At 32.3% G+C, this 15298-nt stretch overlaps 1 protein-coding gene across 1 annotated transcript; it reads right to left on the bottom strand.

The window, feature by feature from the left end:
- Positions 1–660: 660 nt before the first annotated feature.
- LOC124370840 (protein IMPACT-like) lies at positions 661–11241 on the bottom strand. The gene is made up of 3 exons (XM_046829141.1): positions 11055–11241; positions 4296–4366; positions 661–834 (listed from the first exon to the last, which is right to left on the bottom strand). The coding sequence occupies exons 1-3, from the start codon at positions 11239–11241 to the stop codon at positions 661–663; spliced, it is 432 nt and encodes a 143-aa protein (XP_046685097.1).
- Positions 11242–15298: the final 4057 nt, after the last annotated feature.

Genomic DNA, 15298 nt, shown 5'->3' with positions numbered 1-15298 from the left:
ATCTTTCAGGAATGTCTTATCTCCAAGGCCAAGTTTAATTGTTAATTAATGTGTATAATGTACAGACGTACACGCACGCCCTGTATGTACCAGTCTGTTCACATCACCTCAACCACTCTAGTCAACTGGCCCATAAACTTAACGCTGTCAATCAACGTTAAAATTTTACCCCGATTCACACACTTCCTTCGTAAGCTCTTCCACTCCCTGAACCATAATAACGTTTTTAAATTGAAGATTTTATTGAAGGGTAAAATGGCTAAAATTTTTCCGAGCCAGATTCAATGAAAAAGTGTGTAATTTAGTGTGTTTAGAGGGCAGCATAAAAAGTTTTTTTAGAACATTCTTTTAAACCTATTTGCATTCTCTCATTTTGGATTTGCGTGGAATTCTCTGAATTCTTATACTTACAATAAAAATAACAAGCACAAATTTTAATAGAAGTATGAGGAATCTTAAGTATGAGTAGAGGGTTATAAAGTCATAAAAACAAATATAATCATAGTAAAATCGTTTAGAAAAATATATCCACCTATTGCAAAAACACAAGTTATCTTAAGTATAGAATTGTGTGAAAACACAAGCACACATACGCGCACACACACGCGCGCCCGCGCATTAACTTCTGTCAATTTGTTCATGATTTTTGTAATTGTAATATCAGTGGGTCAGTACTGTAAGCAGGATCTGGTTGCTAACTATTTCTTCACAAAACCCAAGCTGCTGCAGCACCTGCCTCGCCACACTGTTGATGTGACGAAAGCGGTCTGGGCCAATGTTGACACCTCCACGCCAGCGAGACACCACCACCATTACGTTAGTGGCTCCCATAGCCTGCAACAAACAACAAAACATTATAACGTAATATAAGAGTAAATTCTTAATTATTAGGCATGCACATAAGTTTTCTGATTCATACCCTCCCACACATTGCTATGAAGGTTATAATCTGAAGATAATCTAGTCTAGCTGTGGACATATACTTCTGTTTATGTTAAATGTTACGCTCGAATGAGTTTTCTGAAACTAAGAAGATTTAATCCACAACATTGTATTATGTTTTTATCGTAACAATACTCATGTTTAACATGTTTGGGTTCTGCCTACGTGTGAGTAAATGTAACAAACCGCCCCCCCTCCCCAGCAGCGATCTCCCCGTAATCATCACAGTGATGAGGCCGTGCGGTCCGGCAACACCTTCCTAGAGCATTACCGTACGCGTAGATACTGTGTATTGCTTTGGCCAATCTAACTGTCTGATATAAAATGTTTGCGTCTGCCTACCTGCAGTAAATATAACAACTGCCCCCCCCCCCCCCGAGCAGCGTTCTCCCTGTCATCATCACAGTGCTGAGCCGTGCGGTCCAGCACACCTTACTATAGCATTCCGTATGCGTAGATATTGTGTGTTGCTTTGCCAATCTACTGTCTGATCTAAAATGTTTGAGTTTTGCCTACCTTTAATAAATGAAAAAACGGGCTCCCAGCAGCGTTCTCCGTCCGTCATCTTTTCAGTGCTGGAGCCTAAAACGCTCGTTTCTTGGTCTAATGGACGAACATTTAGTCTGATCATCTAAACAAAGTTATATTGCGTAGTTCGCCAATCATCAAGGTAACGGAGTGTGTCCCCCCCAACCTTGAACAGATAGATAACTTGGTAGTCGTTATCTGTTACAATGAAGTAGGCTACCCGATGACGATATCTGAAGTAAAAAAGTTCGTCCACCTAGCTCTGGGGGTGATGAGTCACGAACGGAACGTTTGAGCTTAGGAGTTCCTGGTCTGTTGAGCAGAATGCAGAGTTTAAGACAGATGACCGACCCTCTTCAGCTTCGTGGGAGGTTTATGTCCGTGATTTTTTAGATATTTTTGAAGAGGTAAGGCAGACTGTACTTTTTAGTATCTTCGTAAATTTTGTTTCAAGAAAATTTAACTTTGTTTATTCAACTACACAGTTTTGCACACAAAAATTTAATTTAAACTAAGGATCGAGCGGCAAATCCATTCCTGCATGAAAATGAAACATGTAACTGCCATTTGGCACATGTATAATGTTCATGTTAGGTAGGATATGATTTTCATTTCTTTTAAAAATGTATGCTACGGCTTTTTTTACTTTAAAGTGTAAATTAATCAGGTAACGGCATTTCGGCAAATATATAATGTTACGTTAATTGAAATATAAATTCATTTTATTTAAAAGTGTATGCTACGGTTGTTTTACTTTACAGTGTAAATCTAACGGCCTTTTGACAAATGTATAATGTTCACGTTAACTGAAATACAAATTCATTTTATTTCAAATTTAAAGTTTTACTTTAAAGTGTATTTTGTAACATGTAACGGCCCTTTTTGACAAATGTATAATTTTCACGTTAACTGAAATACAAATTCATTTTATTTCAAATTGTATAGTATGGCTTTTTTACTTTAGAGTGTGAACAAACTTTGAATTCAGGAAAATTTTTATTTTCTTAAAGATTTGAACGTTATACTGTAATGCTTTGCGCTAAAACCCATTGTATGGTTTTAATTTATTTATTGGTGAAATATTGTACTTATTAAATTTGGAAGAGAGTAACGTATTAGTTATGGAATAAAAATGTCTAGGTAATAGTCAAACAACCAAATTTATGGTTTTAATTGTTCACTTCTAAAAATAAACTTAGATCACCATAGTTATCAAGTTTTCTGATAGCGGTAATAAGTAAATAATACATTCAGATTTAAATCAATTTTGTAGTTATTGTTAAATTGTAAAAAATCAGTCTGTGTATTTATTTTATGTCTGTTTAAAACCAAAAACCTTATAATTACCATTTAAATTACGTGTATCAAACGAAGTTTTAGCCTATAGGTCAATAAATGAGAAAGATGAAAAGAACATACAATTCAAACAAAATCAGAATAAAGTAACAATCTTGTACAGTAATATCATGTAGTCGTGGGCCTATTTAGTTAAAGTATAAAGTAATAAATTTCTGTCAGGTCAAATGTATGATTATAAACTTTTGTCAGTCAGATTTAACCTTGTGTTTTATTGTTCAATTGAATACTTTTAATGATAGTAAATATGATTGGTAATGTGTACGGTTAATAATGTTTGCTAAATGTATTGTAACATTAAGACCAAAATTAATTTGCGATCAGTTCATATAATATAAACTCTAAAGTCTTAATTGAGTGATAAAGATTAACTCAAAATAAAAATAACTTGCTGGTTATAAACTTTGAACATTTTGGAGCATAAAAAGATAAGGTAACTTGATAACTAATTTATTCTGTATTCTTAAATACTTAAATGCTTATCTTATTTTATCGAATAGTAGATTGGTCAGCATGATATTTTTGATTATTTTATCGGCACAATATAATTATAATTATGACAACTGTATTGTATGACTGTGTAATCACTGTTATGTTGTTTTACTGTTTATAAGGAACTGTATAAGGTTCTGGTTTTCGTTCCAGACTGTACGTCAGGGTGTTTATTGGTATGACAACTAAGTGAAGTTTGGCACTTCCAGAACATATCTGTTAAATATATTACTTGTGGCATTTCAGGTGAAATTTTGAACCTCAGATTCACATTACTTAGTTTATATAAAAATAAAAATCGGCTCTTAAACTCGTGTTTTAAATTTATATCATAATCTTAATAGGATTAATAAATTAAAGTTATTGATAATTGGAACTTGGTTTTCACTGAAGTTAACCTTTTTCTTATAATTATCTAAAAAGTATAACTATAGTTGGCGCATGCTGATGGTATTAAAGTACTGAGAATAGGTAAAAACTACTCAGTTATTGTGGTACAGCAATTGCCAGATACTTAGAACATTTTCTTTATTTGTTATAAAAACCAAGCCTTGGCGTAATTTAATTCTAATTGAGAAAGCTATTGGATTTTAAAATTTTTCAGGTCCATAACTTAAGTGATTTTTGTTGTTGAGGTTTGCATGCATGAATGGTTATTAAACTAAGTCTGCCTTACCAGTGAGGAGCTATAACAACTACGGGAGGAACAGGTCCCCGTATTGTCCATAAAAGAAGTAACCCACCACGGGGCAGCGCCCTGATAAAAACCTACATTCAGCCTACACTTGGTATTGCTAGTAACCATAACACTGCCTGCTGACTTTACTACTTCAACCCCGACTATGCAACCGACTGGGACTCGGGACATTACAAGCCGTGCTGCCTGGCACAACCGTCCTGGAGCATTCGGTATGTGTAGATAGTATGTGTTACTTTGTCAATCTATTGTCTAATATAAAATGTTTGTGTCTGCCTACCTGGAATAAATGAAGCAGGTGACTCCCAGCAGCGTTCTCTCTTTCATTATTCCAGTGCTTAGCCATGTAGCCTGTAACATTGAAATCAAATCATTTATTGCCAAACAAATTTTCGGTATCCGTGATGTTTTTTTCTTATAGATAGTTACTTTTGTGTACTAAATCTATCATTTAACATTGGTAAAAGAAAATAATACATTTATTGTACTATATATATCCTTTTTACTACTTCCTAATCGATACTAATAGTAAGGTTTTGACATTCGAATAATTTTCTGTAATATTTGAAACACAGTTCATTGAATTTACATTGGTGAATGCAAAGTAATAACAAAATAGGAACAATTAAGTAATAACAACCATAAAAACAATCTACAAATAACAACTAAAACTTTAATGTATAAAGTCTCCTACAGAGCATAAACAGTTTTCCGTTAGTGCATTTTTAACGTTTCTTTTAACCCTTTTAGTGCTAAGGGGTCTGGCGCATTGCCATACCCAAGAGTGCTAAGCATTTTAGGGCATAAATGCAGAGTTTTAGTAAATTCCTTACTATTTCCTTATTTGAGATCATATCTTGTTACTTTTTTGTATTAAAGATAAATAACCAATAAACAGAAATAAATACAAAAAAATACATTTGTACATATTTGGATTGTTAGAAAAAAAATTTCTTTATAATGTAAATTTTTTAATGATTTCTTTTCACTTTGGCATACAGTTTTAGTATGTAAACAATTTTATATTATTTTTCTGGGGCTACCATCGGGAAGGGCAACTAAAACTAAACAAATTCCATATATTTGATTTTATTTTTACACAACAAATAAGAAGTGTGGATTAAAAATATATATGTTGTCCGCGCCAAATTTTGCCCTACATATAGGCCTAATGTTTGAAACGCTCAAGAGAAAAAGTAATACACTTACTAGTATTAGCATAAATGCTTTACTAACTTTATTATTATTATTAATAAATTAGAAATTCAAGCACAGTTAACACTTTTTTACCTACATAATTGTTTTATTCAGTAATAAAACTATAAAAAAGGTTGAAGTAACTCATTATTAACTACAATGTTCTTATTAGACATTGTAACTTAGTAAAATATAAAACACACGGAAACAAAAATGAAAAATGAAGTAATGCAATGATTTGGAATACTAATGAAGTAGTATTTCACAATTATAATACAATTTAATCCATAAAATAAGATAAAACAGAGTAAACAAAGCACAGCGTCAGTTCGCTCGCAACGTAAACATCCGAACTGACCTTCTTTTTATTTCACGTCGAAGATGTATAAACAGCTGGTCGTCGGCAATTAAATATACAAATATCGTTATTCTATGGCTTTTGGATGAACTGTCATCGTTTGCAGCCAGTAACTTGCATAAACTGAACCAATATATATATATATATATATATATATATATATATATAAATACGCTGCGTCTACGACGTAGACGCTAGCACTTTTAGACTTAAACGCAGCGTCTACGACGTAGACGCTATAGCACTAAAAGGGTTAAACGAATGAAGAGCAAGTTGTCATTTTCCTGCAGTAATCAGACCACGAATATATTTTGCTTGGAAAATGTTCTTGTTTTCGATCAAGGTCGGCAATACACCCCCAGACAATCAAGTAGTGGTTACTAAAGTAAATTATATATCATTTAGCTAAATAAGTAAATATATTAAGCATAGACAATTAATAACTGAGAAGAGGAATAACGATGCTACCCATAATGTATATTGCAGAAGTGGTTAGTGAAACTGGTAGTAAATTAAAAGAGTTATTAAAATATAAATTATAGTCTAAAAACTATAAACAATATACAAAAACAATTTTGGACTAAAATTTAAAGAAACCATTCCTAGTTCTGGCCTTAAAAGGTTTAACAGTGCAAACTTTTCGAGCTTCTGTGTGCCTCATCCAGCATTAAACAAATTAATAATACTCTATGATATGTTCCTGTCTTAGTACACTAATGCATAATAAAATATCCCCTTTTCTGGGTATTGAGTTTTTGTGTATTGAGAGTCCGGTATGTTTCCAACACTATCTATATTATATTGCGAACAGTGCCCACCGCGACATACGCTTAAATCACCTTATAAACTTAACCTTTTTTACAGTTTATGTTTGGTTTGCTGATATTGTCTATACTTTACAAAGTGCCCCCTACCATAACTTTTAAATGGTTCAGAATATAAAATACCCTGAGGCGTAATACGATCACCTGAGATCGTTTTCGTAAATTTCTGGAATTAAACTGTAGATATGGGCAGTTATAAATCCTATTAATAGCTGTAAAAAATAACAAACAGTAAAAGTAATTCGGAGAATTAGTTAAGTAACCACACATATTAATAAAATTTCGCTCCACAAACCACAATAGGTTCTGATTGTCCAAAGGTAAAATTATAATTACAATATAACACACGAAATCAACTCAGAGACCTCCAATTCACCCTTGTTCTTTATTTATAAAACTCGTTAAATCTGTAAGTAGAAACCGTTAATATTTGTCAGCTGAATATAGTTCGTGGAATGATAGTCGATAAATGCTGGAGCTTAAACTTTTCTATCCAAGATTGGATGTCCAATACAATTAGAAACCAAAATAAGCGTATACAGTTTGTAAAGATAAGATTCTAAGCATTTATTTTCAAGCATAAAATATTACTTATCTACACATTTGTATACTAGTGAAACACAAAAGAAAATTATAAACATTTTAAAAATTGCCCATTTCCGCCTCTTGTCTAACGGTCTACTAACGACAACTAATTGTAGTTTGGAAAGCTGAGGTTATTTGTTATAGAATATTTTAGTTCAAAGCTCCATTGTATTCAACGCTTGCCTTAACAGAAACAGTGGTATTGAGAGTATTTTATTACAATTTCCAGTTTTATATCAATGAATTTAAAAAATAAGACATATTTCGATTTATTTTATTCTATCAGTTGATACAAAAAGAACTGATCATGGTTTAAGTCTCAAATAATAAATGATTACGAGATTCTGAATTTTTTTTTTTGCATTTTGTGAAAGAAAATAATATGAACTGTGTAATTCTCTTAATTTAGGTATTCAATTTGAATAGCTGATGAGCCTTCTCGCGACGTTTTTTGCAGCCTGGGCTCTCAGCGTTACGCCAGTTGATTGTCAATGTGGAGCCTGGTTCGTGTGAATATAATATATATATATATATATATATATATATATATTATATATATATATATATTATTCATTATATATCGGCTATCACTTTTGGTAAGATACAATTTATTATTATGCTTATAAAAGATTAATAAAAAATATATTTATAATACGCAAAAATATATTGATTCGTTTAAACAAATTTTCGATGAGCTCCTTAATGAATGTGATGCCATTATTATCTTTTAATCGTCTCCCCCCCCCCATTTACAGGAGATTTTAGGAATAAGTTTACTTCTTTCAAAATAGAAAAACCTGCCCACATTCAGACCTACTATAAACACTCATTTAGGCTATTATTAGTACCTATAATTTTATAATTATATATATATATATATATATATATATATATAAGTACTACAGGAAACACAATGTTGTGCAAAACAGGAAATTTATAAATGTGAAAGTAGTACAAATTTTTAATGTTTTGTAAACTTTTAAATTTAGAAGGATACTTCCCCTGTCTGATCCGACCATGAACTAATAAAGTAGTTCTATAAGGTTTGCACCAAAGCCAAGGCTCTGATAATATATCAATAGCGATATCGTTAAATCTGTCATGCTAATGAAATGATTTGCAAATTCTGCTCACTAATTAACATTACCTTTGTTTAGACCGTCTCGTAATCTATAAGAATTACAATAATTTAGATATTTGTCTGTAAACTATATTATAAATAATCAGAACGGAAATTAAATACGTTATTAAAATATTATTGATATGTAACTCATTCAATAAATGTTTATTAACTTTACTTGCTCCAGCGGGGTTATAAGAGCCGCATGAGCCTAAAATATGCTCTTCCGGTTGATGACGGCTTCACTATGGGTGATTTTTAGGCTTCTGTTGCTGGTTGTTTTGTGGTTGGAATTTTCATGTTAAACTAGGTCTTGCAGTACGGCGTTTTGACTGGATGAATATTTATTTGGGAGAAATCCCTTAGAGCCTCCACCCATTGGTAAATAACACTCTCACCAATGTTCTCCATAAAACATAGAACTAACAAGTACTCCCTATACTACTAATAACCATTATTCCAAGTGTAATATCCAGACTCTCAAATCAACGTTTATTAACTATACTACTTTCAACCAGTCCTCAAAGTATAACATCCAGACTCTGAAAACCAAACACTCTGTTTTGCTACTGAAATGATCTGCAAATTTTGCTTACTAATTAACATTAGCTTAGTTTAGAACCGTCTCGTAATCTATAAGAATTACAATAATTTAGATATTTGTCTGTAAACTGTATTATAAATAATCAACACGGTGATGAAATACGTTATTAAAATATTATTGATATGTAACTCATTCAATAAAAGTTTATTTATTTGACTTGCTCCACCGGGATATAAGGGCCGCATGAGCCTGAAATATGCTCTTCCGGTCGATGACGACTTCACAATGGGTGATTTTTAGGCTTCTGTTGCTGGTTGTTTTGCGGTTGGAATGTTCGTAATTAACTAGGTCTTGCACTACGCAGTTTTGACTGGATGAATAATATTTTGGAGGAAATCCCTTAAAGCTTCCACCCATTGGTAAAAAATACTCTCACCAATGTGATTTTCAGGCTATTAGTTTTGCTGAGTTGTTTGCTGGTGGAATCTTCAACATCTTCCACTAATTTGAAGTTATTGCTGGATACATATTTATCTTAGAGAAACTCCCTTAGTGCCTCCACCCATTGGTAAATAACACTCTCACCAATGTTCTCCATAAAATATAGAACTAACATGTACTCCCTATACTACTAATAACCATTATTCAAAGTGTAATATCCAGACTCTCAAATCTACGTTTATTAACTATACTACTTTCAACCAGTACTCAAAGTATAACATCCAGTCTCTGAAAACCAAACTCTCTGTTATTCTTACTGAAATGATTTGTATATTTTGCCTACTAATTAACATTAGCTTAGTTTAGACCGTCTCGTAATCTATAAGAATTACAATAATTTAGATATTTGTCTGTAAAACTATATTATAAATAATCAACACGGTGATGAAATACGTTATTAAAATATTATTGATATGTAACTCATTCAATAAAAGTTTATTTATTTGACTTGCTCCACCGGGATATAAGGGCCGCATGAGCCTGAAATATGCTCTTCCGGTCGATGACGACTTCACTATGGGTGATTTTTAGGCTTCTGTTGCTGGTTGTTTTGCGGTTGGAATGTTCGTAATGAACTAGGTCTTGCACTACGCAGTTTTGACTGGATGAATATTATTTTGGAGGAAATCCCTTAAAGCTTCCACCCATTGGTGAAAAATTCTCTCACCAATGTGATTTTCAAGCTATTAATTTTGCTGAGTTTTTTGCTGGTGGAATCTTCAACATCTTCCACTAAATTGAAGTTATTTCTGGATACATATTTATCATAGAGAAACTCCCTTAGTGCCTCCACCCATTGGTAAATAACATCTCACCAATGTTCTCCATAAAACATAGAACTAACATGTACTCCCTATACTACTAATAACCATTATTCTAAGTATGATATCCAGACTCTCAAATCTACGTTTATTAACTATACCACTTTCAACCAGTACTCAAAGTATAACATCCAGACTCTGAAAACCAAACTCTCTGTTATGCTACTGAAATAAACTGCAAATTCTGCTTACTAATTAACATTAGCTTTGTTTAGACCGTCTCGTAATCTATAAGAATTACAATAACTTAGATATTTGTCTGTAAACTATATTATAAATAATCAACACGGTGATGAAATACGTTATTAAAATATTTTTGATATGTAACTCATTCAATAAAAGTTTATTTACTTGACTTGCTCCACCGGCGTTATAAGAGCCGCATGAGCCTGAAATATGATCTTCCGGTCGATGACGACTTCACCATGGTTGATTTTTTGGCTTCTGTTGCTGGTTGTTTTGCGGTTGGAATGTTCATGTTGAACTAGGTCGTGCACTACGCAGTTTTGACTGTACGGAATATTTATTTTGGAGAAAATCCCTTAAAGCTTCCACCCATTGGTAAATAATACTTTCACCAATGTGATTTTCAGGCTATTAGTGTTGCTGAGTTGTTTGCTGCTGGAATCTTCAACGTCTTCCACTAATTTTAAGTTATTGCTGGATACATATTTATCTTGGAGAAACTCCCCTAGTGCCTCCACCCATTGGTAAATAACACTCTCACCAATGTTCTCCATAAAACATAGAACTAACATGTACTCCCTATACTACTAATAACCATTATTCCAAGTGTGATATCCAGACTCTCAAATCAACGTTTATTAACTATACTACTTTCAACCAGTACTCAAAGTATAACATCCAGACTCTGAAAACCTAACTCTCTGTTATGCTAGTGAAATAAACTTCAAATTCAGCTCACTAATTAACATTAGCTTTGCTTAGACCGTCTCGTAATCTATAAGATATAAAATAATTTAGATATTTGTCTGTAAACTATATTATAAATAATCAACACGGTGATGAAATACGTTATTAAAATATTATTGATATGTAACTCATTCAATAAAAGTTTATTTACTTGACTTGCTCCACCGGGGGTTATAAGAGCTGCATGAGCCTTAAATATGCTCTTCCGGTCGATGACAACTTTACCATGGGTGATTTTTAGGCTTCTGTTGCTGGTTGTTTTGCGGTTGGAATGTTCGTGTTGAACTAGGTCTTGCACTACGCAGTTGTGACTGGATGAATATTTATTTTGGAGAAACTCCATTAGTGCCTCTACCCATTGGTAAATAACACTCTCACCAATGTTCTCCATAAAACATAGAACTAACATGAACTCCCTATACTACTAATAAGTTACTTCAACTAGAGCCTCACTAGAGTATTGGAAATTGAATCTTACCAAAGCAAGAAATTGTTTTTATGAAATTAAGGAATTTTTATTTGGTTAGGCTTAAAAGGGATACTGTGTTATACCAAGTTTAATTTACTGTACTATTAAATAACTGATACTGTACAGTACTGCTTTTAAATTATTGTGATTACTTTTGTGTACTTAATAAATTATGAAGGAAAACAGGATTTTTCCGGACATTTGCCATCGTCCAGTGAAACAAGAAAACAGTAACACTAGTTTATATTAATAAATTATGTACATTATAATAATAGGTAATATTAAAGGGTCATCTTTAGAGGTGGCGTAGTTTAAAAAGAAAGTTTGCAAAGTGTTAAAAACGAAGTTAACAGCAAGAACATAACTTACTATTGCACATATTTTAGATTGAGCTTTGAAATTTTATTGTTACTAATGTGCTAATAGACTTGCAAATTTTTTGAAGTTGGCAGTTCTGGTTTAAGTTTTTTCACTCGTATGTCATATTATCTGATACATTAGAGTAAGTTATTGTATTTCATTTCACAATCAAGTGTATTTTTGAAAAAACTAAGAATAATCTTGTACGATTCTTTTTTATTTGTTTTACTCATATGTTTTGTTTATTTTTTGAATGTTTCATTGTAATTTAAAATTATGTTTTAACTGTTAATAAATAAATTACAACTAATTTGTAGTATAAAGTGTCATAAAACAACTGTAATAGGTGTTCAATATGTAGGTAATAGGTGTACATAAAGCATATTTTTCCAAACAGTACACTGGCATACAAAATATACATATTGAATAGGAATTTAAATACACTTTTTTGTGCACATTAAACATTACGAGAAACATATATGGTTACTTTCTTGTCTTTGTTTGTTTTCCATGGTGAATTAGAACAGTAGAAGTACACTGATTCCTTAAACAGCGAACGAACTGTTTTCTCTTCACGCAAAACGGAACGGTAACAGCGCAATAGCACTACTTCTGTAAGTAATAGCATCTGAAAATTGGGGAGGGGGATTGTGAGTGTGAAGGGGAAGATTTGGCGAGGAGGCCGAATGTTGCCGAGTCCATCCGAGTATTACCGAAAACGTTAGATGGTAGTTAAAATGCTGCTTCGGCTTACTAGATTCAGACTCAACAGCTCAAACCAATGAATACTAATAGTAGTATTCGTGTTTAAAACTGAACATCTAGTGAAACATAAAAAAGCTAAAGAAAGAGCAGGTACGAGGTTGGTCTATTGTTTGCAGTCAGAAAGAACAGTTGAACTCAAGCCACCGAGTCTCGGGTCCAGGCACAGAACACAGCCGGTGGAAGTGTCCTGTGCGACATTTGAACACTTTTAATGAAAATCCATTCATACAAAATCCTTTATACTTGCCCACCTTCGACTATCCAATCCCCACTATGTCTACCGTTATAACGGTTAACTTGTGTATTACATACGCAGTGATCTGTGGCTTAGGTGAGTTTGGGCACAAGTGTCTGTAGTCCTAGAAATAACTGCTAGATCTTGTAATTTGTCTGCAGGGAGACAGTCTTGATAATTAACCGAGTTCTACGCACCAAGTACTGAAAAGTTACATGCAAGGATTGTGAATCCATTACTCAAATGACTTTATCGCAAAGAGATCGGTTACTCTTTTGGGACCAGGTAGTGACTTTGTCACAAAGAGATCAAAACTCTTTTGGGATCCTACTCGAATGAATGTGTCACAAAGAGATCGGTTACAATTTTGGGAACTGTTACTCGTGTGACTTTGATGAAACCGCGTTTCGTAAACGCTTTTCGCAAACTAAACTATGAGCGCAAGCTCTTGTCAATTTTGTATATTAACTTGTTTCGGCGTCTATTCGCCTCTCCAGCTAAAGAGTTATGTGTAAAAGCAGTAGATTTCATCTGCAACAAATGTCTACCTTAGAACAGGATGGAGATGGTAGATAAGATCAATTGTAAAGTGAGATTATCGTCCTTATAAGTTTCGTAACTGGATGGAAAAAGATATTATTTGCCGATACTTCTTATTTATTATAAAGGTTGTAGAATGACATTCAGGTTGTACTTGTGAACTGGTATTATTTTAAGAATTAAATTTTTTAATCGTCTTTGCTAAGCTTGAAACTATTTAAAATTTATTGAAGTGCATAGCCTGACTTATTTTTAGAACTACGTACTTTTATCAAAGTTTAATGCATTATAGCTTCGCACTTTTTGTTTACCTTTGGCAAATTTATTTTTGCAAACAAGAAAATGTGTACGGAAGAGATTGTTGTGTTTGCTTGAGCGAAACAAAAACATTCCTGAAACATCGGTATAGTTGGTAGGAAATGTGATAACATTATTCTATACATTCTTTTAAGTTTCAACGTAACGTTTATTTAAGTATAATAAGGGTAAATCATAATACCTGTTTAAAAATTAAATAGTCAAAAATGCAGTTTCTAACATTTACAAATACATTTATGACAATGACTAAAATATTTTTATACAGAATATTAAAAAATACTGTTTATTCCATGCTATACACCTGTCTATAATTGTTAGTTATACAGTTATAGGAGACTTCGTAATTAGTATAAATCATATTTATTGATCATCGTATCCTCTCAGTTTATCCAACTATCTTGGGGGTTTTACATTATTTCACTCTATAAATCACTATAACATGTACAAAGTCATATACATTAAAGGTTAATTATACATTACCGGCGTTAAATTATGATAGCAACAATCATAAATATTACATACGTTCCGTCCTGAAGTAACTTAAATCAATTATTGATGTGCTTAAGTGATATAAATTAAGATTTAAATATATATTATTATCTCAGTTAAAATATGAAAGCAACCATCATAAATGTAACATATAATCAATAACTTTCGTGAATCAGTATTAATAAATTATATAAAATAAATTTTAATTATATATAAGCACAAATAAAATATAATATTATAATAAGCGTCTTATATTAATTGAAATTTATATCCTGAAGTGATGCATATTATTGATATTTGTGGACCAGCAATAATAAGAAATATACTATGTTACATATATATTACAATCGTTATAATATGAAAGTAACTATCCTAAACATAATTTACAACCCGAAATAACGTAGATGAATTTTAGTGGATCAGTAATAAAAAGTAATATAAATTTAATTTTGGTCAACATAATAATATTTAATATACATTTTGTCCTGAATTAATCTCGATCAATATTTGTGGACCAGTATTATAAATATTACAATTATAATTTTACTTACATTACATTACCGCAGTTAAAATGTGAAAGTAACCATTCTAGTGTTATCATAATTTATATCCCAAGGTAACATTCATTACATTTTATGAATATGTTAAAACATTTAGAATATGAAAGTAACCATACTAAATTTAACATAATTTATGTCCCGTAGTTATGTAGATCAACGATTTTCGTGGATAACTCATAATAAGTAATATACATTAAAAGCCATGTAATTTAGTGGTACACTATCCTCCATACACCATATGTCATAATTTTATGACTGATGTATGAATAACTTGGTCTAAGTAACACATCAATATTCCCTGTCGTGAAGGTCTTATGACCACTGTGAATGTAGCACACGATGGAAGAGACTTCCTGCGTCTCCAGTTCTTAACGATGGTTCACTTAGGCTCACCAAACATATCAGAGGGGACAATTGTCATAGTAGACTGTCAGTTGAAACAATATTAGTTTATTTTTCGATTACAGAGGATTATTATTGAGGATGAGTTTCTCTTGAGTGTACGAACATTAAGTGTAACCACACGATGTCAAGTCGTAGCCAATAGATACATCCCTATCTCTAAGCCGCCACTTCATTAATATTCCACATGTCACTGGTACACTATCAATATCATTGTTGCGTGCAGACATACTATTTGGCGGAATAATTATACGTGCCAATG

The sequence above is a fragment of the Homalodisca vitripennis genome, unplaced genomic scaffold (assembly GCF_021130785.1).
Source record: "Homalodisca vitripennis isolate AUS2020 unplaced genomic scaffold, UT_GWSS_2.1 ScUCBcl_573;HRSCAF=2883, whole genome shotgun sequence".
In the NCBI taxonomy this organism is placed as follows: domain Eukaryota; kingdom Metazoa; phylum Arthropoda; class Insecta; order Hemiptera; family Cicadellidae; genus Homalodisca; species Homalodisca vitripennis.
This window is presented reverse-complemented; position numbering and strand designations above follow the sequence as displayed.